This window comes from Musa acuminata, chromosome BXJ1-10 (assembly GCF_036884655.1).
Source record: "Musa acuminata AAA Group cultivar baxijiao chromosome BXJ1-10, Cavendish_Baxijiao_AAA, whole genome shotgun sequence".
Classification (NCBI taxonomy): Eukaryota; Viridiplantae; Streptophyta; class Magnoliopsida; order Zingiberales; family Musaceae; genus Musa; species Musa acuminata.
The window spans coordinates 32,608,950-32,634,692 of record NC_088336.1 but is presented as its reverse complement, the minus strand read 5'-3'; the positions used below and the strand labels follow the sequence as shown (position 1 = coordinate 32,634,692).

Below are 25,743 nucleotides of genomic sequence, written 5' to 3'. Positions count from 1 at the left end.
AAATAAGAAATTGATGTCGTTTATACTAACAGAAAAATACATAAAAACAAAGAAATTAAAATAGTCATTATATATTTACTCATAGACTCGACCTATACTTTTGTATTGTCCTTCCTGTCGTTGGTTAGGATTCGGGCCAATCAATAATGCGCATTTCAATCCGACCCGACCCGTTATTAAGCCTTACTTTCGACCGCCGCGAAGTTTTGATTCGGCTTCTCTCTTTCCTCGTCTCTTTTCTGCCTATTCGAACCTCGGCGGTACCAAAAGATTTCATCTTCGCTTCCTTCTCCATTCGCCCCATCGAGCCGGGAGGAGCGAGCGAGAGAGGAATACAGAGACAATCGGCGAACCAGGGAATCAATCCAAACATGAGCCGCTACGAGGGCTGCGCCGCCGTACCGTCTCGTACCGCCATGGGCGAGGGTAACCCGCCTCCCGGAACCCTGCCCTTACCCTAACTAAATACAGGAAACGAAGAGTAAATCGAAGTAGCGCTGGAGATTTAAGTCCTTTTGCAAGCGGGAAGCCCGTGATGTTGCTGAATTTGATGGCCTCAAGGCCTTCGGGCAGTTCCCGCGGCGGCCATGACGGAGGGGGAGATCGAGGCCTGTATCCACAATATTTCTGTTGCCGGCGACGGCTGCGATCCCGCCAGAGAGTGCTGGTGGTCTTAGTTTTCCAGGTTTGGTTTGAACCACCCCTCTTGATTTCACTTTCTCTCTTCTGTACAATTATCTAAGACAAAAACTCCCTTGCACGTGCTTATATTTGACCATATTTGATCTTGTCACTCGACCACTAATCATGCATCAATAATGATTCTTTTTGTGTCACAAACAAGCTGTATAAGCAAGTAAGGCAGCATGAATTATGAAGTGTACTTCATTGTTCAAGACAATGAACCCTACGTCTCCTGAATCAGATGGAGGGGGCGAGCAGGCACGAGTGCAGATTATCATGGCTAATTTTCTTGCATATATATGCGTCTGTCAACCTGTCAGGACAGATAAAGATCGGCCTCATCCATTTAATTTCCAGGTGATCCCCAAAAAGTCAGTTCCACTTCGAATTGTTGAATCAAATTTGGTATATGCCAATCTTGTAGCAATGATAGACATTTAGGTTAAGATATAGCTGAATTTAACGAGATCTGATGGTTGGATATGATTAGCCAAAGTTTTCATGATGTGGAACCACATCAGGGGCTGTTGGATTTGTTAAAATTTGTCATTTTAGGTTAAAATTGTGTGTAGGATAGTACAAAAGAAGGTCCATGATCAACCAGATGCACCCAATCCTAACAAAACTTTTTGCTAATTTTAATCATTTTCCTGAAATTTTGAAGATATTGGGATCAGTTAAATCCATTCCCTATTTTAGATAGTGGGGTTTAATCAATCATAAGTTAGAACTATAGTACCAAGCATTAGAAGCCAAAAAGTTTGCAGATATGATCAAGACAGATTACACGGGGAAGAGTTTAGTAATATTTTGGCTTGGCTGCATGCTTCTAAGTGTATGTTCACTAAGTTTTAAATCCACAGTGGCACAAATTTAAGGTTGAAAGAAGGATTATGACTAGTGTATGCATTGAATCAGGAATCGAGACCGGTCCGGTTCGGCTACATTAAGCAATTTAACTCGATGGACATTACTTGGCTGGTCCATTCGCATGCTTAAACCAATCTGGATCTCAATTTAACTTAACTGAAGACTATTAAGCACATCTTTATTCTATAAGAAATTTGGTTCGAATGTAACCTATTGCAATCTAACCTTTCCACTCCATGACAATTGAAAATTGGCTAGCTGAGGGCAAAACTTCGACCACCATTATGGATCAATCAGCATTCCCCTTATTAACCATCAAGCAGGAATTTTTTGCATACCTAGAAGTATAAGAATGAAATGATTGCCATCATGTTGGTTCCCATTTTGGTGCTGGGATGGGATGCATTGGATACTCAACTAGATTGTACAGGAACCAGACACTTGGGAGCTGATCCCCTCTTAAGGTGGTCAATCTGGCAAAAGATGGTTTCTTTACACCTCTTTTAAGCTCGAGGTATGAGTGGGGTTTGCCATTCTTATTTCTTACGGTTGGGTTATGGTGTTAAAGTCTTTTGCATGCTGCTCGAGGCTGAAGCTTGGACCAGGAGGACTGGTGTACTTAAGCTTGGAAATCTTATGCCCTATAAATTAACTCAAGTATCCTCCCATATCCGATTTGGGACTAGATATACCGAAAGTTGCAAATAAATCCTGTTTTAGATATTACTTTCTCAATTTATTTATTCTTTGAGATGCAGATTATCTTGTATGCATGTTACCTTGGCTTTCTTTTTCTGTTGTTCATTATTATGAATTTATCTTTCTTATAACACTAAAATATTATTTTTTGTTTTCTAGTTGACTAATGTTATTATTTTAGTTGGTACAACCGATCAGTTTATGGAATTGTCTTTATTGACAGAAATTTAATCTCTAAAGCACATTTCATTAGTCTTAAGTCATAATTATGACTTCATAGGAATTAAATATGCAGTTGAATTGTATGGTTCACTTGTTTTTGATATATTCACCCAGACTGTTAGATCATCAGACACTTTACTGGAGCGCTAGTTGGTCCAAGATGGTTGAACTGGCAAGATGTTCCTTTATATATGACACCAAGTTTCTTTTGTGGCAAAGTGTGATAGTTCGAACTGTCACAATTCAGGCTCCATAGCCATATGGGCCAAACCCTCAAAAAGAGGTATTCAGAAGCTACTTCTTTGGGTGGGTATATATTGACCAAAACCTAGCCCACATCCATTGCAGGTCTAATTGGATTGTGAATTACATGAATATTAAATTAACCATATTTAGGTCCATCATTACTTAGGCAGTCATCATAAATTAAAATCTGAAACTGTACTATTCTATATCTATATTTAGGTTTGACGACAACTTACAAATGAGCTGCATTTTGCTAACTGACACATATCACCTTGAGGTCAGGGTGGTCAAGGAGCTTAGTTCGTCATTTGCCGTACTTCGGATTGGGTTGTGATGTTACCAATGCATCTTGGGCATGGGGATCTTGCTTCATGTTTCTAAGATCTGTGTATGTGGTATTCGAACAATTAGGGCTGTGTTCAGATTTTTTTCCCCCATTTCAATGTGTTGGAATCACATAAACTAGATCACCAAATTTCTAAGAGACAACAACTAGCCTTAATTATAGCATATGAAGGTTTTGTTTTAATTTTCAGTTAGAGACCACTAACTGCAAAATATTAGAACTTTGGCACCAGTGACAAGGCGACAAAAATTATTTGTCTTTCGATATACTCATCATATACTGTCATCGAGTGTCATTTGTATTTAATTTCATCTTCCACTAATGGTATATTCCGATGTCCTGAAGGCAATTGACAGCCCACTTCGCCCTTCACACAAGATTGAAGATGGGTTGGAACAGCTAGAGGACCAGATTGTTATGCAGAGTATTAGTGTCGACTACTCTTATTCTCCTCTAAAGGCTTGAGGTCCAAAGTAAGCTATCGCCAAATATCTTTCGTGCTTACTGGTTACTCGGAATCTAAATTTGAGGTTTTTAAATGCAAATAGTGTTAATTTTTTTAAATAGATATTGTACTGAGAACTTGTACATATCTGAGTGTTCTTCGATCTGACTGGTCCTCCAGCGGACAGAAGGAACTTGTGAAGTTTCTCACTTTCTTTTGCTCTTACTGGATCTTGGCCTGTTCTCCAGGAAGAGTGGTTTTAGCACTGGTTAAGAAAGTGTTTTTTTTTTTTTTTTTTTTTTAAAGTTGGTGATACTTGAGTTTATCACTCCCAGCAGGAACCGTTGTGGTTGTTTGCCAGTCATTTTCATGTAGATATGATAATAAAGAAATGATAGGGATCTAGTGATGCATTATGATGCCAAAAGGTTATTGTCACTGAAGTTGCATCTTCTGAAAATGACGAATCACCTACTCGGTAGAATCCAATCATTGAGATTGGCTGAGACACAGCATTTTGGTTATTTTGTTGCGAAGAGACACCCAAGTTATACTTGTTACCACCTTTTAACTCTCTGATAGAGGCATAGATAGCATTATGATGTTTCTGGGCCCCTGATCTCGTTTTCCTGTCCATGTTTAGGTCTCTACACCATGCATCATTGTTGTTGCTGAGTTTAACTTTTGAGGAGCAGGTAATAATGCAGTTGATATCTCCGAACAGGCTTTTGACCATTGTCGGTTGGTCGTTTCTAAAGGTAAAGGTGATCGAAAAGTAGAGTTACCTGAGTTCTCTCCTTAAACGCCCAATTCTTTTTCTCGCTCCATTTGATGTTTCTTACGGTGGTTTCAGGTTGAAGATTCGATCATGTCACACTCCCAAGGTACTGCTGCCCTCTGAAGCATATGGTTGACGTGATGGCATACCTCTCGCATGAGGCTCTGCGGTCAAATATGGTCTCATGAGAGAGTGTTTTATCTTTGTAAAGCCGCAGAGGCCGAAGAAGGATTACGCAAGGCCTGGTAAATCTTCGGTGCCCCCATCGCAACTTGCAGGCCATGGTGGGGGGTCCATTACAGGACTATGGGCGCCATCCTCTTCTCCATGAGGAGGAACCTCCTTTTGCAGGTGCATCTGAGCAGATACACATCGAGGGGGCATCCGACGGCCATCGTGCCCATGCTATGTGAGCAAACCATGGCTGCGGTGGAGGCCATGTTCACCCCTCGTCTTCGGTTCAGGGAGTTCGGGGTCCTTCTCGTAGCTAAAAGTGGTGAACAAGGGAAGGGTACTCTTGAAGAAACGCAGCCGGAGCGGAGCGCACGGGTCAATGATGAAGGACGTGTGTTGGTGGGTCGGACCACCGCTAAGATCTCAAAGGACATGGCAATCCTTCACTGACATGGACGGAACGTTACGCATGCAGGGGGGCGCAACCCCACCGAACTCGAGTCCGACTCTAGTCCACTACGAGTAACACATTTGGCACAAAGGAACGAGACCTCCTTTTGATTGCCTTGGAGGTATGTATTCCACTGTTCTCACTTGTTCATTGTTTAATGGATTATTCCCAAATCGGAGGTGGCCTTTCTTTATTAATTGACATGTTCTTTGTTTTTTAGTTGCTGCTTTCGGTTATGTGATGCTCCGCATGATTTTAAAATATGCAATATAATTTTATATTGTATATATATATATATATATATATATATATATATATATATATATATATATATATGGAGGGGCAAATATGTAATATCCTGTATTTGAATAGACAGATAGATATTTAAGACCCCAAAAAAAAATTACCACCTCCATATCTTTGAAGAGATTCTCGTCCTCAATGACAGTGATATTTCTCTAATGAAGAGTCAACTCTATATTATTATTTTTCATGATTGGCCATGTCATGGCTTGCATAGTTATTAATGTGCGCAAAAATACAATTATATGGTCATTCTATAACGTCCGATGAACAAAAAGAACTGGCATTAAGTTGTGCTAAGTAGTGGTGATATATTTTGTGGGTGCTGAATATATTCTTGTTGATGTGTTGTGAAAACAACAAGGAAATGCCTACTAACACATCTGCTAGAGATGAGAATGGTAATGAAAAACATGTTGAGGAATCATAATATGAAATGGTAATGGAAATGGAAACCAGTGGAGGTTTACTAACACAACCCGAACGTTTCATTTGTGTGGTGCATATGGCAATCGTTGATCTCAGTCTTACATCTCACAAGCCACTGAGACCCCCAAGGCGGCGGAGAGACCCTCGGTGAAGTTGCAAGGCAATTCTCATCCATGCCTTTTGATGGTTGTCTGTCATAAATGAGCCTCCTTGTGCTCTATTACACCTCGCACTCACCCCCTCAACAGTGTTTTTGCACCATGGCACCCACCCTTGTCACATTTGCAACAGGATCGGCTACAAACCTGGTGGATCACCAACGCCATGAAGAGATGGTAGGAAGGCAGCGGTGGTGGTCTGAGGAGATGCTGCTCGGAGCCTTTTGGACCTCTGCTTGTGAAAGTTACGCAAGAGCAAGATGGATGAGAGTGCATGGGCTTGCCACGATCCCCACCGCATGAAAGCAACCCCACTTCAGTGTCCTCTCCACCTCCACTTTTGTCAGCAGCAGCAGGAGCAGCACAGCCGAGGGTTGGAATTCGCAATGAGACTATACTAGCTTTGGTAGCCCTTCTCTAGGCCCTGCATACTCTCCCCCTTCCCCTCCGTCTTCCCAAAAGCAGCTTTACCCCGGTCAAACCCCTCGCATCTCTTCTCCGCCGCAGACTCCTTTCACCTCTTTCATTTCTTTTGTTGGGGCTGTGATCCTACGACCGTGTGACATGGCCTCCGTTCATCATCCTCTGTACACAATCATTTATTCTATGCTCAAAAAGTATGTATTTATCTACAGCCTATGGGAGCTTTCAGTCTGTGTGGCGTCCCACCCTAAATTGACAGGCCACTGGTGGTGGTCCATCCTACCCTACTCCCCACCCCTCCCCACCCCCTTTTTACCCCATGAGGCCATAAAGCCAACAGCCCTTTGCTCGTCCCACCTCCCTCCCTCCGTCATTATTTCTCTCCTCCTCTGCTCCTCCTCCTCCTCCGGAGTTCATACCTGTGAAGAAGACTGAGGCCCTCCCCGGTTACCATTTTGTTGCATAGCATCAGCTCCTCCTCCTTACCCGGATGGGCATTCCCCCCTTCATTCTTACAGTAGGAAAGTTCACGATGTGGTCCTCCTCTGCCACCCACCTGTGGTCTCTCACACACACAGACACACACACAAGAGGCGGATCAGACTCATCTATCATGCGTGATGATGCAATGCAGACAGTGACTCCAGCACACGTGTGTGCCGCTGCGGTGGATGCATTAGCACCGGTGTGTGCCGACATGTTGTGTACATGGCTCACATCCTTGGCGGAAATCCCAGAAACCAGAAATACTCGAGGCGTAGATAAAAACCACAGCAGCGGAAAACATCAATGTAACTCATTCCATATTTTAGCCCGCAGACACACACACGTGTGACCGAGCATAATGTTTGCCGATGATGATGATGATGCATGCAAGCGAGAATGATATGCAGCGAGAGATGTGCAGTCGTAGTACAACAAAACGCAACAAAAGTAGCAGCAAAGAAGAAAGAACAAGAAGAAACCGAGTAAGAGGAATCTGAAGAAGAGGGGTTGATGGCTATGCTTACGTGAAGTTGGTGACCAAGTGGTGAAGAAAGATGGAAGCCTCCAGCCTGGCCAGATCCAGCCCAGGGCACAGCCTTTGCCCACCTCCAAAAGGAGTAAAGCCACAAGAACTCATGTCCTTGTCCTGTGGGGCGCCCACGGGGAGAAGAAGAAGAAGAAGAAAAAGAAGAAGAAGAAGAAGAAGGCGCTCAGATAAAGATAAGCAAAAGGATGATAGGAGATCTAGCAGCAATAAAAGCAATTGGGCATGAGGTTGACTAACACCCGACTCCCCCCCTCCCCCTCCCCCCCCCTCCCTCCCTCCCTCTTCACCCTGTTGTGCGAAGGAGAGGCAGGTGGGCGATGGATCCATCACCAGCAACGCACGCACGCACGCACACTCACCTTCCACCTCCATGGATTGAACTTGTACGCCTCCTCGTAGTGCTTCTCGTCCAGGTGTACCGATCGGAAGTACGTGAACACGCACCAGCCTTTGGGTATCAAGTGCCCCCTGATCTCCACATCCTTCACCGCCTTCCTCATGATCCCGCTAATTATGTTCCCCATACGTAGCGTCTCCGTTATCACCTGTTCCATCCTACCATACATCAGTCACCCTCTCCCTACTTCCACACCTTCTTCTATCCATCTGCCGAATCCAACTTACGTGTTGCGTGAAGCTCAACGACATGTAGTCGGCCCATTGCAGTTCCCCACCCAGCATCGATCTCCTCTTCTCCAGCCGCGTATTCTCCTCCTGTTATCCATTCACAGCAGATATAGTTCGATGACATACTCTAACCCCACGACCCATACGCTATCAGGATTGCTAACGACGATGGTGGTGGTGGTGGTGGTGGAACTTAAGCTTAATGAGCATGGTTTCTCGATGGGTACCTCCAGATGTTGGAGAGCAAGAGGACATTCGCTGAGGTACTTGACTGCTAGTGTAACAAGAACAGGCACGGAATCCTCGGCCGGTATCATCAGATCGATCATGTTGTCCGATATCAGATTGTCCGTCAATTGGCCGCTGGCGTCGTTGATCAGCACATCCACCACATCCCGCGGCGCGCATCCCAACTTGTTCTTCCTCTTCTCCTCGATGATGCTCTTTATTAGCATCACCATCTTCTTCTTTGCCTGCCTCAACGCAATGCTCATTTATTGGCCGCGCTGTGCCATGGAACGAATCGATGAATGACTGAACGAATAGGCGGTAGACTTGCCTGTAGTGATCTGTAGAGTCTACTCCCGGGCAGCTTCACCGGCAAAGACATCAACCCGGCAATAAATTCTTTGAATTGTTGCTTCAACAACTGCATCTCCTTTCCCGGCTCCAATCCAATCAACCCTTTGACTAGTATTTGGAAGATTATCTGATCCACAAGGAACAATAAATGATATACAGGCCCAACTCCGGCTCATTGAATTCACCTACTGTGGCCATTCTTAGGCCTCGCATGTGGCGCTACGGGCGTGCACGTGTGCGTGGAAATAATGAAGGGGAGGGGGACTGAGGAGAGGTTGAAGAGAACACACACACACACCTTCTTGGTCTCGTCTTGGATGCGGATGAGCTGATCATCCTGCCAATTGATCATGGACTCCTGCACGTAGCTCTGCATGTCTCTGGTGATCTGAGCCTTGAGGTCGGAGGACTTGAAGAAGGCGCCGATGAGGCCGTGAACTCGTCTCTGGAGGTTGCCATTGATGAGCAGAATGGAGGATTTCCCCATCAATTCCGTGAGGGATTTCGGATACCACGGCACGAAGGTCCTCGCATCGCTTTGCAGGATACACCGACTGACCTCTGCGTCGGTCGACACGATCGTCGGGCTGCCGAACAGATGCGACCTGAACACCTTCCCGTACCTGTACACAGACAAAGCCGGGAATCTAAGCGGACCTGCGACGATGACCAAATTAAGCCGCTCCACATAAAATCACAAGACGGAGCGACCGATGCGGCGTAGCGGCCACCGTGTGGCGGGGGCAGCGTGGAGGAGGCCAATCGTGCAAGGAGGGCCAATAATTAAAGTGGCGTGTGCGTATCACGTACATGAGCGTCCGCTTGTCCATGAACCTCTCCGGCCGAGGCGAGTAGGCGCAGGACACGAACTGGAGGGTCTCGCCGACGAGAGGCCAACCCCGGGATCCTGCAGGGAGTCGATGACCTCTTTGGCCGCTTCTCTTCATCCCCCATGTCCGGGCGATGATCACCGTCGCCAAGAGTGTAACCGACGCCGCCCACAGCACCAGCGACGTGTCCATCTTCCGAGGATCCGATCCTGCTGATGGTCCTGTGAACCGCTTAGTACGTTACATAACGTAGGTGGCGACCAAAAGAGGAGGAGTTCGGAGAGGAGAGAAGGAGAGCGATGAATGGGTATGATGAGGAGGAGGAGGAGGAGGAGGAGGAGGAGGAAGAGGCGGAGAAAGAGTTTGGCGTTCGAGAAGCTAAAGTACAAGGCCCATTTGAATGGGCTTTGGCAGTCCCCACTCTAATGCATAGCCCCCACGTCTATGATTGTATCGTGCCGCAAGTCCTTGAGATTGCAAGCGCTGCTGCACGCCTCGTGCACACATGCCAACTCCATTCAATAGAAATCCTCTCTCCACCCACCTCCCTCCATCATCCTCCCCAAACCCTTTACTCCCTCTTTCCCTCTCGGTTTCGATAACTATGATTTCTTAGTCCGACACGGACGGGATGACCACACAATCAACATAGAATGAGATAGCCCCACCTCCCACGCCACCCCACCTGTGGTGCCCAATATAGAACGCCACCCTTTTTGCTTTCTCCCCGCTTGTTGCTGTGCTTCGACTGCTGCCCGGTAATGGAGTAATGCGAGTCATTATGATGCCACAAGGGAAGGGTTGATCTTCTTCTCGGGGGGGGGGGGGGGGGAGGATTTACCCTACCCTACCCTACCCAACCCAACCCAAAAGCAACTTTTTCTCTCTGCACAGGCTCACTGCCCCCACCGATTGCGCAAAACAAATTGGGTCAGGTTGAGGTCTCCGGCCACTTTCTCGCTTTGGCAAATCCTCTTCTTGCTTCTGCACATGCATGGCCGTAGTGAATACATCCGACTGTTACCACCTCCTTAACTTGAGGCTTAAGGCTTGTGATGCTTGACAGACACGACCGGTCCAATTCAACTCCACCCCGTGGATTGGCATTGTCTGCCGGCACACCTTTTCATCCTCATCCCCAGAGGACGAAGAAGATGCTTGCTTGGTAACAGAGGGCAGCAGCAGCAGCAGGAGAGAGGAGAGAAGAACAAGTCTGATTCAAAGGCGAAGGTTGTCTTGTCATGGCCTGCTGAATGCTGCGTGAGTGAGGGGTGGGGCGTGAGCTCACATTGGAGTCACAACAAACGGAACATTTTTTACGTTTTGCACATCTCGTCCTCTTCCGCGCCTTGTTTCCCTGTCATGGTTGCGGTCTACTGATCGTGCAATTGATGCTGCCACGCTCGCTGATCTGTTCCGCCCGCCCGTGTAACCCATCGCTGTCACAGGCGGTACAGGGGAACAGGGGAGGTGGCTGTACAGGGTAGTTGGGAGATCAACGCATGATGTGACCATATCAGCTCTCACCGCCGCCCCCCCCCCCCCTTCTTCCGCATCCATCACTCACCCCACACCCACCCCTCCTCCGCTTACTCCATGTCTGACACCGAAAGAAAGATGCTCTCCTTTCAGATCTTTTTGGGCGAGCAATCCCGCGAGCTGATTGGCCCAGAGCTGGGGGCGAGCAGAGATTCCCGACTAGATTGCCGTCCACCCAACCCAGGCATCAGTATTAATTCCAGAGTGAATGATTTCACCAGCTCCTACTGCATCAGATTTGTTGATAGTTAATGGCGGATGAACTCGATCGGTGGGCTTCCGGTATCTCCTCGACATGATTTAAGAATGGAAAACGAGTCCCACAGCTGCATAGCTGGGGATATAGATGGATCATCTCTCTGCACACACGCAAAGTGGACTGGAGCTAAGAGGAGGACAGGAATCAGACGGAGAGATAAAGTGGACAAGTAGTTCATTACAAATCTGTGCCCTACGAAAGCAACCACAAGTCCCATAGTCAGCATTAAGCAAGCAAAAAAGCTGTTGCTGCCACTGTGTGGGAGCACTAAATGGTGTTCTACCAAGATTGGATGGATCTTGCGGGGTTGACCAGGTCCAAGGTTCTGTGCACCGACAGGGGTGCCGGCTGTGGGAGTAAAAGCTGATGATGTATGTAAGTAAGCTTGTGATTTGACTACCCTAATTGCCTCCACTGTTACTCCCCAAGTCCATTGTCCATATCGCAAGTGTCCTCCTTTATGGCACATCGGTTTCATGGTTCTAAGATTTCAATACGGAGTACCTCATCGTACCATCCCTGCCATCTCTTGTGAACATAGCATAGCAGCACAGTGCCGAGATCTCACTGGCCGAGGGGAGAAGTAAAGGAAGCAGAGACGGCAGTACCCTGTGCCTGCTCGGGGCTGTGGGTTCATGTCCTCTGGCCTCCTCGAGTCACAGTTTGACTGCCGACTCTCTCTGCTCCCCTGTCATGCCAGAACAAAACCCAATTGGCCAAAGGCCCAAAACATGGGGTTTTCTTCTTCTTCTTCTTCTTCTTCTTCTTCTTCTTCTTCTTCATCTCATGCAACGCTGGTCTAGGAGGTTTAAATGCCACGGCTGTCAACCCATATTTGACCTTCCTGCAGTAGGTGTTGACCCAATACCATCTGCTGACAAGCAAGTTCAATGGTGGTGGTACAATCCACAGAGTAATCTGTCAAATCAGCAGTCAGTCATGTTCTCCTCCGCTTCCTGTGAACGAAGAAGCTGCATGCATGGCCACAGGGAGAGGCCCTTGTGGGCCGACACAAGCAGACCCAGGAAGCATCATTATATGGAGACATGGTTGATGCTATTGTGGACTCTTCGTTCTGAAAAGAGTAGATATCACATTTCTTCTGCTCTCCCTTCAAGAAATTTAATTGTTTGCCATGGTAATTTGAATATGCTTTATCATTAGTTTCATGCAAATGACAGGATGTTCTTGAGAGAGTAATGTTTTGTTTCAGTAGAATGACATCCAATTTCTTCAATCATGCTCATGAAATATATCGATTGATACGATGAAGATATAATTGGTAAATATATCGATTGAACTTTTGTCATGAATATTAATCTTAGAATAACGAGAGCGGAACACATTTTATAATAACTATGAAGTCTAACAATTTGATCTTCAACGAAATAGAAGTCGATAACAATATGCTCCATGAAAGAATGAAATATCATATCGGAGCATAGATAGGTAGCATCTATCGATGTTATTAAATTATTAAAATAGAGTGAGAAATAACATATAGTTCATAATACAATGTGCAACTCTTTTTATTTTATTTCTTCTAGCAAGAAAAGCTACAATAAGTTTTAATCTCTACTAATTGTCTTGTTCTTACTTTGTCATTTTGAACTTTGGATTGTTGGAACATGTATGAATCTTGTAAGTTTCAGAATCTATTGGAACATGTATAAATCTTGTAAGTTTCAGAATCTAGTACAACAGGATTACCCCAAACATAGTTCGATACGACGGGGTTTAGGCCACTAGAAAGATTCTACTGGTGTTTGAATGTTTTTATCTGTGGTAAAACATGCCATTTCAAACACTTTTACAAGGTGGACAATTTTACTGCAAATTAAGGGATGCCACCACATTGCATTGTCTGTCTACATTCAATTGTCATCTATCAGTAATTATAGGTTTAGTTAGTATAATGATCTTGACATAATTATATAATTGAGTGCTGCCTTGATTTCACATCACTGTATGTGATGTTTCATATCATGATGGTTTAGCATATGCTTTTTCTCAAGAAAAAGAAAAGAAATGGAAATGTTTAAGAATACCAATCCATTAGAATTCCCAAAAAAATAATCTTATTTCTTCCATAACTTCATTTCACTCTTCCTCACTCAGCTAACACAGTAGCACAAATCTGGTTTATTTATTATTAGATGACACCTCAAATACAAGAAAAGAACAGACACTCAACTCCGAATTAGGCCACAAGATAAAGCCATCAACAATATCGCTGCGTCCCTCTCTTCCTGCGGGAAGACCCTTTGGATTGCCGAACTCTTGTTTGAGCTCGATGTAACATTGCCAAAGCAATGCTTCCTACTACTAGCAGTAGTAGTAGTGGTAGTACTGCTGCTGCTGCTGCTACTACTACTACTACTACTGGCAGTATCAATCTTGCACCGTTTCTTGAAGGGGAGAGTTCGATCGATGTCTATCTTCTCCTGTCTTGGCGCTTTAGCCGGATATGTTGCGGGGATTATTAGTCCACCGTTTCGGGCTGCAGCCGCCATCGCCCGCCTCGCCTTGCTCTGTCGTATTCCACACGCATTACAGAGGGACTGCACCATGCATGCAACGCAATGTAAAGGGTCGAAGACATACGCACATGTGAAGAAGATAGATGGATACGTAGAACAGTGTCGATGGATCGAGTGGTACTTAATTACCTTGGGGCCACGAGGACCGCTCCTCCACAGAGGAGTCTTGGTCGTGTTGCAATCGCTGCAGACTCTGATGATACCACTCGGGGAATTGTTGCTTTGGTTGCTCCCGCTATACCCTAATCGGTGCGATCGGCTTTGGTCGTCAGGTGTAATTCGCATGCTTCCTCTCGGTTGTTTGCTCACAACGATGTGACTCGAATTCATCATCTTCCTCATAAATCGCATCTTGGAGGACAACCATTGACCAGCCCTATCCGCCACTACACCTTCTTCGGTAACGTAGGGATCGCAGAGAGGGAGTTTGAGAGTACCATCGTCCTTGCTGTCGACTGGATGAGGCAGGAACCGCTCCTTGGGCTACAGAGAAAAGATAAGATGCTAAATTGCATGAGAAGAGGCCGCGATCTATGTCCCTGGTGCAAGAATGCCTCACCTCTTGACGGTCCATGCAAGGATATGCTCTCGGATCATGGCGGCTACCGAAGAAGCTGGGACATGAGAAGGAAGAAGCTTGACCAGGATCTCTCTCCCCCTCCTCTACGGGGACAGTAGGTGACTGGTTCAAACTGAACGGAGACATGGAGAGACAGGAAGGTGAGAGAGGATAGGAGTAGGGGCGTTGCAGTCCTTCCCGGAAGAGAGTGTCGATAACTTGAAAGGAGACGAGAGGACAAAGGAGCACAGGGAAACAAATTTGTTCCACAGTGCGAATAGGGACCATAGACCAACCAACAATGAGCTATCATAGAGCAAGGACGGATCAATCAGCGTGAGGAAGAGGGTCAAATCCCCGTTTATATGGTAAACAAACAAAGAACGATGACCAGCGAGGAGCAGAAAGGCATTCACGTGACACTTCCACTTCATGAGAGTGTGGCGGGGGGTAAAGAGAAGGAACCGAAGAGCACATCCCCAAGAGTATCTAATACTCCAACTTGCCACAAACGGCATCAACTAAATCCCACATAAGATAGATAGAAGTATACCTGTGACTTGCCTGCCATCTGTCACTATTTGATCGAATGCGGGGACAAGCAGCGAGCCATGAGCAGCCTCCTGCCTCGACTTGGCTCATCAGTCATTGTTGTTGGATTTACCTTTCTGCGGTGGTCAGAACTCACTCTTCCTGTTGGATCAAAGCTCTGCGGATTTACCTTTCTGCGGTGGTCAGATCTCACTCTTCCTGTTGGATCAAAGCTCTGCAGCTAACACACAAACTACGTTGTCATCTCTGAAGCATTAGGTCATACCTGCGAAGCTGCAGTCAAATTGTATGAGAGGAGAAGAGAGGATACGCAGGAGGAGCGCCATTCGATCTTGATAACGCCGTCACAGTGCCTGAGGTAATGAGGGGAGGGGAGGCTCGATGATTGATGGGGGTGCGTCCAACAAAATGTAGCTTTCGAGTGGGCATTCCCAAATCCAAGAGTCATATGGCAGGGAGCTACGTGACAATGCACACCATGCCTACCTCTCTCTCTCTCTCTCTCGTGATGGTGGGAGAAAGTACTTCACATTTAACCAGAAGACGACGCCGACATGGCTATTCATAATGTGACCTAAATAGTAAGTCATCGAGTCAGCTCGCTCGCCTCGGCCGAGGCAGGGAACACGATTTTGACTGCGTGTAGCTGATGTCATCAGGCCTCCCACTGACATAACGCGAGACAGCCGCGTGGGCATGTGCGAGGCAAAAACCGTGTTTCCTGTCTCGATGGAACAAGGTGATAAGCGCCCAAATGATGACCATTCACTGAGGTGTATATATATATATATATATATATATATATATATATATATATATATATATATATATATATATATATATATACACACACACAAATCTCAAACATAGAATTTTGACTCTTAAAAGACTCAGAAAATCTAAACGAAATTAACCTTTTGTCTAATTAGTCAATATTTAATTCCAATCCAAATGAAAACCAAGTGGTTTCAACTAAAAAGCATGTAGGGAAAGTCTCCATAGGCTGATCAATCAGGAACTGGTAGTTTCTGTACTCTGAGGTGGAAGAGAAGAAAACTCTAGGCCAGTTTTTCCATCTTTCTCTGTTACAATCTTCTTTGATGTCGCCATATATGCAAAAGCTGCATTTTGTAGAATTACTTATTAGTATCACACATCAACATGAGCAGAGAGATATGGAAATCTTATTAATGCAAGAGATTGGCATGCTAAAAAATGCTCAAATTACTTAACATACAATCAGAAACACACTATATTCATAAAAGCTTAGCTAACTCAGGTTTGTACTGTAATCAGGTTTAACTATGTAAGATTTTGGTTTAGGAAAAAAAGGATACTGTGATACATATGTATATTTGATCTTTGATAACAAGTGTTGGGATTAAGTTGTAGGCTATATAATTAGGTTAGAAACACTAAATCCCTTCCTATTGTACCATATATTCTCTCTTTCTTTTACCCTCTAAAAACCTTTTAACACCTTCCTCTCTTCCCCCATCATTTTTCTTTAACCACCTCCTTCTAAACCCTCCCTCCTTTCGTCCCACCCTACTTTGGATAGTTTGGTGTTCACAAGCAGCTTGAACTTAAGATCATATTCAGGTCAGGCTCGTTCAAGATCGCATAAATATTATTAAGCTCAAGAAAATCACAACCATATGTTCATTCTTGTTTGACTCACATACATAATTGTTTCAAGGCAGCACAGCACCTCTGGTGAAGATACTAAGAGATGTTCATACCTCCACAAAATCAATTTTGTTTAAGCTATCATAGGAATCATTTTAGACTTGTATCATCATCTCATATAAATATTATAGATAATAGTATAAAGAAATAAACTGAATAATTAAATGGCTACCGAATGAAAAATAATAATAATTAATAAGAATATTTCTGACAAATGGAAACAATAGAAACAAGTCGATTGAAATCTATAATAGAGGATTTGCAAGGCAAATTCCATTCAATTCACAGCGACTCATATGTATGACAAGCTGAAGTCAGAAGAATTTTTTTACTTTTTGGAAAAGGTAGACCAATGGAAAAGATGAAACAAAATAAACTGATTCTCCAAAAGGCGAACGGAAACTTGGCTACAGAAATGTCACATTCCAGTCCTCCCGTTGGGTATTGAACATTTTATTGCTCATTACCTATTACAATAACACCAACAGAGAAATAATGAAGAGTCTTGATACCTCCAAAAATTGTAGAATATATACTTTATCGTTAATTGATATTGTCAATACATGCCTAAAATTTGACATCTAGGCAACAGATGGCAAGTTAACTGCATCCACTTTCAAATGCCATTGATCTCTGTCCCACTAGACTGACCAACATCATTAGCATATGGTTATCAATTCAATAACAGTTATATTTACTTCAAATTTATCATCCTGATGCTTCATTATAGATGCTTGTCTATAGTTAATTTTTCTAGAACACCCCAGGGTAACACCAATGCCCACTGTTTCTAGGCTATGATGCATGTAATTCAACTTGTCAATCACAATAAAAATAGCAAGAGAGAAGATTAATTGCCTTGCTCGATGAAGCCTTCCTCTTGTTTCAGTATTTTGCCTTATACAAAACCTAGGGTTCAACACATTATCTTGAAAAGTCAAGCTTTCCATATTCAAGAACACCACTCCAGATCACACACTAACTAGCCAAAAGTCATGATATAGAAGTGGTGTAAGGAGCTAGTGCAAAAATCAATTAATTACAATAATATATCAGCTAAATGCATAACATATTTTAGTGATGCATAGTTACTAAAATTCATAATCAGTATAATCGAATTGATGCATAACTGCTTTGTTTTGAGTATAATCGAATTTGCAGTAGCAGATAAGGTTCAGCCGGATCCTCCGTATTTCGGTTCATTAGAATTCAACTGCTTTGTTTTGAGTATAAAATATGGCAATAAAACCCTAAAAAGATTCATTTTGCTCGATTCAAAGACAAAAAAAAACGAAAACCGATGAGGAAACCAGCAAGAAAAAGCATACTGAATGTGGCAAGAAAAAGAGAAATCGTGATCAATGACATGAATTCACAACAATGAAAGCAAGATTCATTTTGCTCGATTCAAAGGCATAAAAAAAACGAAAACCGATGAGGAAACCAGCAAGAAAAAGCATATTGAATGTGGCAAGAAAAAGGTAAATCGTGATCAACGACATGAATTCACAACAATGAAAGCAAGAAAACAGCACGGAAAGGCGACCTGCGGAGCCGACCAAGACGAGCGGCAGGATGCGGCGAAGAAAGCTCTTCCTCGGCATGGACGGCGGGGGGAGAGGGGTCGAAGAGGTCGAGAAAGGCGAAGGGTAGTTGGGGAACAACCTAGCGGGCGGCGGCGGGAGAGGCGGCGGCGGAGACCGCTTAGAATGAGGGGAAGGGTCAGGCGCGGAGGAGGGAGGGGGAACCACTATCTTCGCCTTCTTCCTCGAGTTCCCTGCGTCCAAAGAAACCCAAGAGCACGTGAGTCCCTCTCCGGTAATGTCTCCGATCCCTCTTCTCTCTCTCTCTCTCTCCTCCGCCCAAACCTTTGTGCCGTTTCATGGTTGCTCTGTTTTGGCCTTTCTGTTTTCCTGTTCTCTTCCAGCGAGGGTTTTGTTTTGTTGTTTTTGCAAATGTACCCTTTCAAATCTTTGAAATAGCATATTTGTTCTTCCGAATGTTAATTTCACACACACATACAGATATATATAAGAAAAAGAGCTCCTTTACCTCCGCTGCGGCGGCCTTCCCTCCTGGAGACCACCCTTGCCTACCCGGGATGGCCACGACGGCCGATAGAAGGAGGCGGCGGAGCAACCGGCGGGCAGTGAGGAGAAGGGCCGGAGGAATAAGGCGAGGAAGAATATGGTGGAGTATCTCTGAGAATCGGAGGGTGGGGAGGGACGTCGCAGCGACGACGGCGAATGGAATGGGAGAGGCGGGAGGCGGGAAAAACGGGGTGCATTTACCTGTTCTACTAGTCCGCGAGCTCGACGCAGAGGAAGATCAAGCTGCATCATGATGAGATCGTCAAGCCGAATAAAGCTAAGACATTGACGATAGCTCGGGTTTTCTTGCTTCCCCCCTCGAACTTTTACCTTTCTCTTTCGTGTTTCTCATAGAAATTTTAGTGAAGAGCATGAATTAGTTTGCTTGAGGTCGTCAATCCATGTTGCAATTGGAGGAGAAGAGAATAAAGGCCACAAATTTATAGGATATGATATTTTGCTGTCGTGTAAGAAACAAATTGGAGATGTTGTTGATGCCATGCTGCTGGAGATTTTCTACCACTCTGATGTTGATTGATTCCATCCGGTTGTCGGTTCATTCACAGAACATCTTAATCTCAAGTTCTTTTTTTTCTGTGGAATCCAGGAATTTTCTTCTTTACTAATTGTTGCAACACAACGCTCATACAACCACGGCAACAACAACAACAACAACGAAGCTATAAAGTCCCAACACAACACCTAACCATAGGAAGTTGTAAGATTGGGTAACTTTTCACCCTTAACAGTCACTGTACAAATAATTAAGGAAAATATGTAAGATGACATAGGTTTCAACCTCGCATTGTTTATGGAAAGTCCTCACACTTTCTAGTAAGTGTTTTCATTATATTGACTAGTAAATGTGAATTACAAGCTTAATCATTTATATTCTAAAAGAACGATTCATTGAGAAAAGTTATGGGATCAGCACTCATCAGCCCATTTGCATAATGTTCCATGTACTGAAGATGGGGAATAAGAGAACCAGCCATTGGAGACCTGAGGCTCAAATTTGTATAATTGATTAATTAATTAATTATATAGATGATTTAGTATGCCAGAAGATTAAAATTGGGGATTTTATTTCTTTCTTTAGTTCTCGATGCTTTTTGGGTAATCAAATTTTCCATTGCCCTAGCACTTTATTAGAGGAAATACACACAAAAAAAAAAAAGGAGTATACAACATTTGCACTTGAAAGATATAATCTTCAACCATAAATGTATTGTATACCACTTTCTTATTGGAAACCTAGTGGAAAGTGATACTTGGATATTTCCTAAATGTGAACTAAATACTTGGTTTAAGAATTGCTTATCGTCAACATTAAACATTTGGATATATTTGGGGACAGACAATTCATGGGAAGGTGTTTCACTCACGGGCATCGACCTACGAGTTGGATGATTGTGAGTGTATGGTGCATCAAATGGTAAAGAAGGTTTTCAGTGATGCCAGATTTGTTACATCTAACAACATCTGAATGTGTGAACTGTGAACACATGTAGCGAAAAATTATTTTTGGATGAACAAGGACACGTGCATTCAAATTGATATTTTTTTATCGTCTCATAATGTGGAACTATAATTTCTTTTTTTGCTGTCACTTTTTGCTGCTATGTCCATGCTTATGGTATTGTGTGGTGCAAGGCAATAGTCTTGAAGACACAAGCATAATTAGGATTCTTTTATGTAGGTTGGTCAGTTCATCAAATGTCTGGTCGAGGCAAGAAATGAATTGCGGCACAAGTATGTCGTCACTTTACAGGTAGCCAAGTAGCTTGCTGTTATTTATTGTTACTATGTCATTAGAAGATATCATGCATCTTCTGTTCTGCAGGTCTGAGATTGTTCAAAGGAGTTTTAAAATAAAGAAGGCATTACTATACAAAGTCGACAGATCTTCTTTTGATTGTCTTTGCCAACAGTTATACAAGAAATTTTTGGTTGACCACAAGCAGCTAGTATTTTTCTTCTGCACGTCCAGTAGGATGGATCTTTCTGTGCCTGCAGATCTTCAAACTATGGACCGTACACAGGATATGAGAGTAAGATGCAACTGTTCATAATCTACTTCAAGACCAACTCAACCTCTCACCTGCTTATGTAAATATACGGACACATCCTTCTTCAGTCACGTTCTACCATAATGATCATGTGATTCTAAAGTCCATCTGACATGCTTCTGTAGATGCTTCGAGGTTAGCCCAAGCATGGAGCAGAAGGCTGAACCAGACGAGTCTGCAGAACTTCCTGATATCTCATTCGAGGAGTCATTAGCTGACGAAAAGAAGGATTTGTTTCGGTTAGGAAGAGTATATTGACTAGCCAGTTCTGGGTATTTGATGCCACTTTTAGTTACTTTCTGAATCTTTTGCAGGCAAAGAAATCGCAAGCTAAGATCATTTGCGAGATGAGAGGCCATACATCTGTGGTGTGCAATTGCTGCTGCCCATAGAGGTTGTTTCACCATAGCATGACTTTTCCTTTTTCCCCTGGGCTGTACATCTTGAGAAATCTTTCTCCAGTTTGTTACTTTCACTTCCTGAAAGCTTTACACTGCAGTTAAGGATAGAGAAGATACAAATTGCCTATCTTATCTGATAGTTTCTTCCTGGTGCTGAATCTTGGGTCTGTGATGTACATTGTGAACATGGTGAAGCAATGCTCAAGTGGCTTGCATTCTTGTCTTTAACCTCAAGAAACAACCACTTCTTGTAAACTAGCTTGCCAAAAGTAGATTTTGGATTGTTTCCTGATCCTGGACTGGTTCATGCCCATTCCTAGGCTAGGGTTTCTCTTGCATCTAAGTACCTGTGCATGTATTTCTTTCAGTTCTTAATGCTAAATCTCTTTTGCAACACTGGATAAATTTCTGGTCAAACCAAGGTGGCCTTGTTTCCATGGATGACAAGATTTGGTTGGTTCAATAATTTGATTGGCTATATATGAGTTTCTTTTTAACCAATTATGAGATTCTTTTCATAGTTTTAACATCAAAGAAATTTTACAATAAATGATTAGCAAGAACAAGGAAGATAGAGATCAATGGAGGTCATAACAAGCTAAATAGTTCCACAAAATTGGAATGGGCTACAGAAATGGTCAGATCTTACAAAAATAGCTGTAATTCTGACATTTGTTTCAACTACAGAAACTCCAAAGATAATTTTATAGGAATTTATATGAATTAAATATTGAGTTAAGCATATGTATAATAATGGGAAATAAAGAAAATAATAATTAGCACTATGAAATAATAACTTTTTGGGCAATTTATGAAACGTATGTTATTATTTGTGACATAAAAAGGAAAATTTATGTGATATATGAGAAATCAAATTAGTTTTGGATAATTACTTATTTTTTAGAAAGAAATTAATATTAATTACCTTAATTCCTCATAATCAACCATTACAACCACGCGACAGCCAATTAAAGCCGGAGAGGATTGGGAAACCGTTTCACGGTAAATAGTGGACCACACCGGAGGTGAAGGACGCTTCCCTGGTGTGAGGGAATCGTGTCCTTCAGTATATGTTTCTGTGTTCCGTGGTTCCGTTTCCACATATATATCTTGGTGGGAAATCAAGGAGCGGTCGCGAGCGCAACAATGGCGATCCGGTGCCTCTCGTCCCCCTTCTCTCCTCCTTCGGCTCCGGTAAGCGTCGATCGACGATCCACTTCGTCTTCTTGAATGATTTAAGCAGGCAAAGATGATATCTTTCTCGTCTTCTCTCGACAGTTGAGGCATAAAATCCTCGTCTCCAAAGCCCCCACTCTGATATTAGCCTGTCGCCACCGCTCGATTGCCCTAGAAGATAAGAATCATCGATTCCGTTCGGTGGGTAAAGCCATGGTATCGGCGGAGAAGGATCTTGTCGCCAATGAAGTAGCCAAGGATGCTGATGGTAGGTTCATTGTAGAGTTCTACAGATCTGATTATTTCCTCATGGCATGCGTTCAAGAAGAGCCTTTTATCTACATATGTTGTCCGAAAAATTGACCAAAAATCGATATTAGGATCTGCATATATCAGCTAGAGGAGGGCAAGTTGTCTTGTTTGAGAAATTGGAGAGGGTCCTTTGATGATCGGAGGATGCCTTAACAGAGGTCTAAAATTACTTGAGATTTGAGGGGAATAGACAGACAATTAGGCTCAGGTAACTGAAGTTTCAGCAATAATGTTGATGGAGAAGTAAGATGGCTGGAAGAAGGATAATGAATTATCTAGCTAAGGAGTTTTGTCTAGCTGGATACTCTTGCATGATTGGGATGACAATATCAGCATCTGGATTTGGAAGACTAGCAACATTAAAAAGTCTTAAGCTCCTTTTGTGGGACTAAGACGAAGGCTTACAATAGAATCATCAAGGATTGCCGGAACAAATTGTTGTTGATCCTAGATTATATGTAAGGTTCTTGTGTTTTCGCTAATACTCTAGATTATGTATGTCGGACATGGTATGGTAAACAACTGTGTCAAAACATTATGCTAAATGTCAGTTTGTCACACCCCAATTCCAGCTGAGTTCTTTCTCATTAACCAGGTACAAGTCGTATGTTTACGTGCAATAGAGCTATATCACAACACAACACTGTGTTTGACCATCCAATATCATATATCACATCTACATGATCAGAGGTTCTTATAAGTGCACAGGTATGCAGTGTAAGCTGCTATACAACTCACCACTAAACAAAATCAAAGTCTATGAGGGAAATATTGGAAATGTTACTTTGAATCCTCTACCCTTATGATTAGTTCACAATCGTGTTGCTCTTTTTATGTTACAATGTTTTTTCTTATTTTCTTGATTAATGAAACTTCAAAGTTCAGATGTTAGATATCATCTCCTGGACATGACGTCCATATCCTACGAATTACATGTGTCTCCTACTCTAATTTTTCTCTCTGAAGGAACTTCCTTTATGATGCACAGATACAGATTATGGAGTTGTCAGCATTCACCATGTTGGTTTGCTTTGTGAAAACCTTGAAAAGTCACTTGCTTTTTATAAGGACCTTCTTGGTATGTCATTCTTCATTCTCTGTAGCTCAGGCATATTCATTCCATTAGTTTTATCTGACATTTTAATCACAAAATCAGGTCTTGAGATTAATAAAGCAAGGCCACACGAAAAACTTCCATATAGAGGCGCTTGGCTCTGGGTGGGTTCCGAGATGATTCATTTGATGGAGCTTCCAAATCCTGATCCCTTGACAGGACGCCCTGAGCATGGTGGCCGAGATCGTCATGCTTGTATTGCAATTCGAGATGTTTCCAAGCTTAAAGCAATATTTGATAAAGCTGGTAGGTGTTCATTGAGAAGCTCTATATTTGAATATTTCAGTTATAACCATGCTTTGTTGTGTTTCTATGTAGTAATTTGTTGAGGACATGTTAACAGTGGATATTTCACATTTAAGTTGTACGGAAATAGCAGATTGCATAGATCACGACTGATGTAGTCTCGCTCTCAGAATTAGCGGTAACTCTGATAATAAATTGTGTCGAACTATCTTTACCTGACAATCCTGATATGTGCTTTTGCATAATCTTTTGTTCTTTCCCAATTTGTGGTCCCATGCAAGATGTTTTCCTTGCCATGACTAATAATTATAAGGTTTCAGTGGTGTTTGACACTTGACAATGCACCTTGAATTCAAAACAATTCAATGATGACTCATATTTTTAGTCCTGATTGTAATTATATGCAGAAACTGATCAAGTAACTGCAGATGAACCTTAATTCGATCAAATAGTATAACTGTATTTGTATAGTTTTGCTACTAGAATATCATGCTATTGCTCTGCCGACTTAACCTCAGGTCACTAAACTCTGATACTCATTTGTTTGTACAATATTAACAAAATCTTTACATATTCTCTCTCTGGTTTTAGGGATCGGCTACACACTTAGTCGCTCAGGAAGGCCCGCGATCTTTACGCGAGACCCAGATGGCAACGCACTGGAATTCACACAAGTTGATTAACGAACTAATGGTCTTCCAAGATTTTTATGTAATAGGAAAAAAGAATACTTGCAGAACTTATTTCAAAAAAATGTTGGACCCCAGTGTTGTGCAGGATATTATTATATATTAATTATCCTGTAATAGCTAAGAAGTTCTTGTGTCCATGCTTTGCATGTCTGTAAAGTTAGTGATCTGGGGTGATAATATATGTACCTGGTATTTAAGTTCATGTCAGGAAAATAGATTTTGATCTCTATAAGTTATTATCAAGAGAAGACAAGAGGATTCTCCTGTAAGTGAATTCAACAATTTGGCTAAACTCTGCAACGTTTGTATATACAAAATAATTTTGGGGCTTTGGTAATAGGATCATTATAGGAACAGTTATAATCTTGAGTGTAAGAAAGTAGTGTGTTTAACACCTCTCATTATTCGACAGCATTCGTATAATTAGCAAGTACTTAGCTCAATATTATCATATATGTTCTTCATCGCAATAGTCATTCAAGTATATGATACGAGTGTCAAAATCGAGCCAATTTGACAATTAGCTTCGATCCGAAGATGATGTTGTCTCACCTAATTTCTGAATATCAATCTTATCAAGAATAAAAAATATTTCCTTAGGAAGTGATTAGATAAGTAATCATACAGTATTTCTATAGATATTTCTAGATTCCACAAGCGAATGACATAAGCTAAGATAAAAATTTATATTTATGCAATATTATTTGATGTTTGATCTTATAAAAAGGTCCAAAAATTATGATAAATTCACAAAAGTCAACTTTACCTTGATTTGGGTTGAACCCTAAAATTAAAGTATTAACTATAACGAATAGTTCAACTACTATAAAATTTTTATAAAAGTTTCAATTGCAACAAATTTTCTAATTTATAAAATTTTTTATATTTTTTAATGATTAATTCAAAATTTGAATAATTTAGTTTTTTTTTTTCTTTTTTAAATATTTGAGCGTTTAAATAGATCGACAAACTACGATAAAAGTATGATCACAAAAGTTAACTCATGGTATATGATATATATTGATTTTTGTTGAACCCAAAAATAAATCTCAAGGAATAGTCTAAATGCTACAAAATTTTTAGAGAAGTTTGAAATTGCAAGCATATGAACCTCTACAATAAAATTTCTAATTTAGAGATTTTTTTAATTTGTTCAGAATCTGAAAAGTTTAGTGTTTTCTTGTTTTCTTCTCATTTTCACCAAA

The 25,743-nt window shown here is 42.3% G+C and overlaps 3 protein-coding genes and 2 long non-coding RNA genes across 12 annotated transcripts; 3 read left to right on the top strand and 2 right to left on the bottom strand.

The window, feature by feature from the left end:
* The first annotated feature begins 155 nt into the window (after window positions 1–155).
* Window positions 156–5,151, top strand: LOC135596265 (uncharacterized). 2 transcript variants are annotated; one of them, XR_010480890.1, is made up of 4 exons: window positions 156–1,041; window positions 3,413–3,540; window positions 4,156–4,270; window positions 4,366–5,151. It is a non-coding gene; the product is annotated as an uncharacterized LOC135596265 (long non-coding RNA). The 2 variants fall into 2 exon arrangements; XR_010480891.1 differs by having other exon boundaries at window positions 161–685.
* Window positions 5,152–5,623: 472 nt separating this feature from the next.
* LOC103969391 (cytochrome P450 90D2-like) lies at window positions 5,624–9,685 on the bottom strand. Of its 3 annotated transcripts, XM_009382902.3 has the most exons (8): window positions 9,281–9,684; window positions 8,769–9,093; window positions 8,448–8,597; window positions 8,116–8,361; window positions 7,886–7,975; window positions 7,621–7,806; window positions 7,239–7,360; window positions 6,551–6,784 (listed from the first exon to the last, which is right to left on the bottom strand). In XM_009382902.3, the coding sequence occupies exons 1-8, from the start codon at window positions 9,490–9,492 to the stop codon at window positions 6,697–6,699; spliced, it is 1,419 nt and encodes a 472-aa protein (XP_009381177.2). In that variant the 5' UTR covers window positions 9,493–9,684; the 3' UTR covers window positions 6,551–6,696. The 3 variants fall into 3 exon arrangements, with proteins under 3 accessions (XP_009381178.2, XP_064944398.1, XP_009381177.2); XM_009382903.3 differs by lacking the exon at window positions 7,239–7,360 and having other exon boundaries at window positions 5,624–6,784; window positions 9,281–9,685; XM_065088326.1 differs by lacking the exons at window positions 7,621–7,806; window positions 7,886–7,975 and having other exon boundaries at window positions 6,550–6,784; window positions 9,281–9,626.
* Window positions 9,686–13,153: 3,468 nt separating this feature from the next.
* LOC103969388 (GATA transcription factor 21) lies at window positions 13,154–18,630 on the bottom strand. 4 transcript variants are annotated; one of them, XM_065088323.1, is made up of 7 exons: window positions 18,491–18,630; window positions 17,985–18,215; window positions 15,664–15,870; window positions 14,751–15,470; window positions 14,198–14,330; window positions 13,768–14,121; window positions 13,154–13,659 (listed from the first exon to the last, which is right to left on the bottom strand). In XM_065088323.1, the coding sequence occupies exons 4-7, from the start codon at window positions 14,837–14,839 to the stop codon at window positions 13,288–13,290; spliced, it is 948 nt and encodes a 315-aa protein (XP_064944395.1). In that variant the 5' UTR covers window positions 14,840–15,470; window positions 15,664–15,870; window positions 17,985–18,215; window positions 18,491–18,630; the 3' UTR covers window positions 13,154–13,287. The 4 variants fall into 4 exon arrangements, with proteins under 4 accessions (XP_064944395.1, XP_064944394.1, XP_064944397.1 ...); XM_065088322.1 differs by lacking the exon at window positions 18,491–18,630 and adding an exon at window positions 18,307–18,462; XM_065088325.1 differs by lacking the exons at window positions 14,198–14,330; window positions 18,491–18,630 and adding an exon at window positions 18,307–18,462.
* A 285-nt stretch (window positions 18,631–18,915) lies between these two features.
* On the top strand, window positions 18,916–21,146 carry LOC103969946 (uncharacterized). 2 transcript variants are annotated; one of them, XR_010480889.1, is made up of 5 exons: window positions 18,916–19,256; window positions 20,228–20,299; window positions 20,372–20,637; window positions 20,723–20,836; window positions 20,912–21,146. It is a non-coding gene; the product is annotated as an uncharacterized LOC103969946 (long non-coding RNA). The 2 variants fall into 2 exon arrangements; XR_010480888.1 differs by having other exon boundaries at window positions 18,916–20,299.
* Window positions 21,147–22,034: 888 nt separating this feature from the next.
* Window positions 22,035–24,740, top strand: LOC135596264 (uncharacterized). The gene is made up of 5 exons (XM_065088320.1): window positions 22,035–22,192; window positions 22,277–22,442; window positions 23,475–23,564; window positions 23,643–23,846; window positions 24,438–24,740. The coding sequence occupies exons 1-5, from the start codon at window positions 22,145–22,147 to the stop codon at window positions 24,527–24,529; spliced, it is 600 nt and encodes a 199-aa protein (XP_064944392.1). The 5' UTR covers window positions 22,035–22,144; the 3' UTR covers window positions 24,530–24,740.
* Window positions 24,741–25,743: the final 1,003 nt, after the last annotated feature.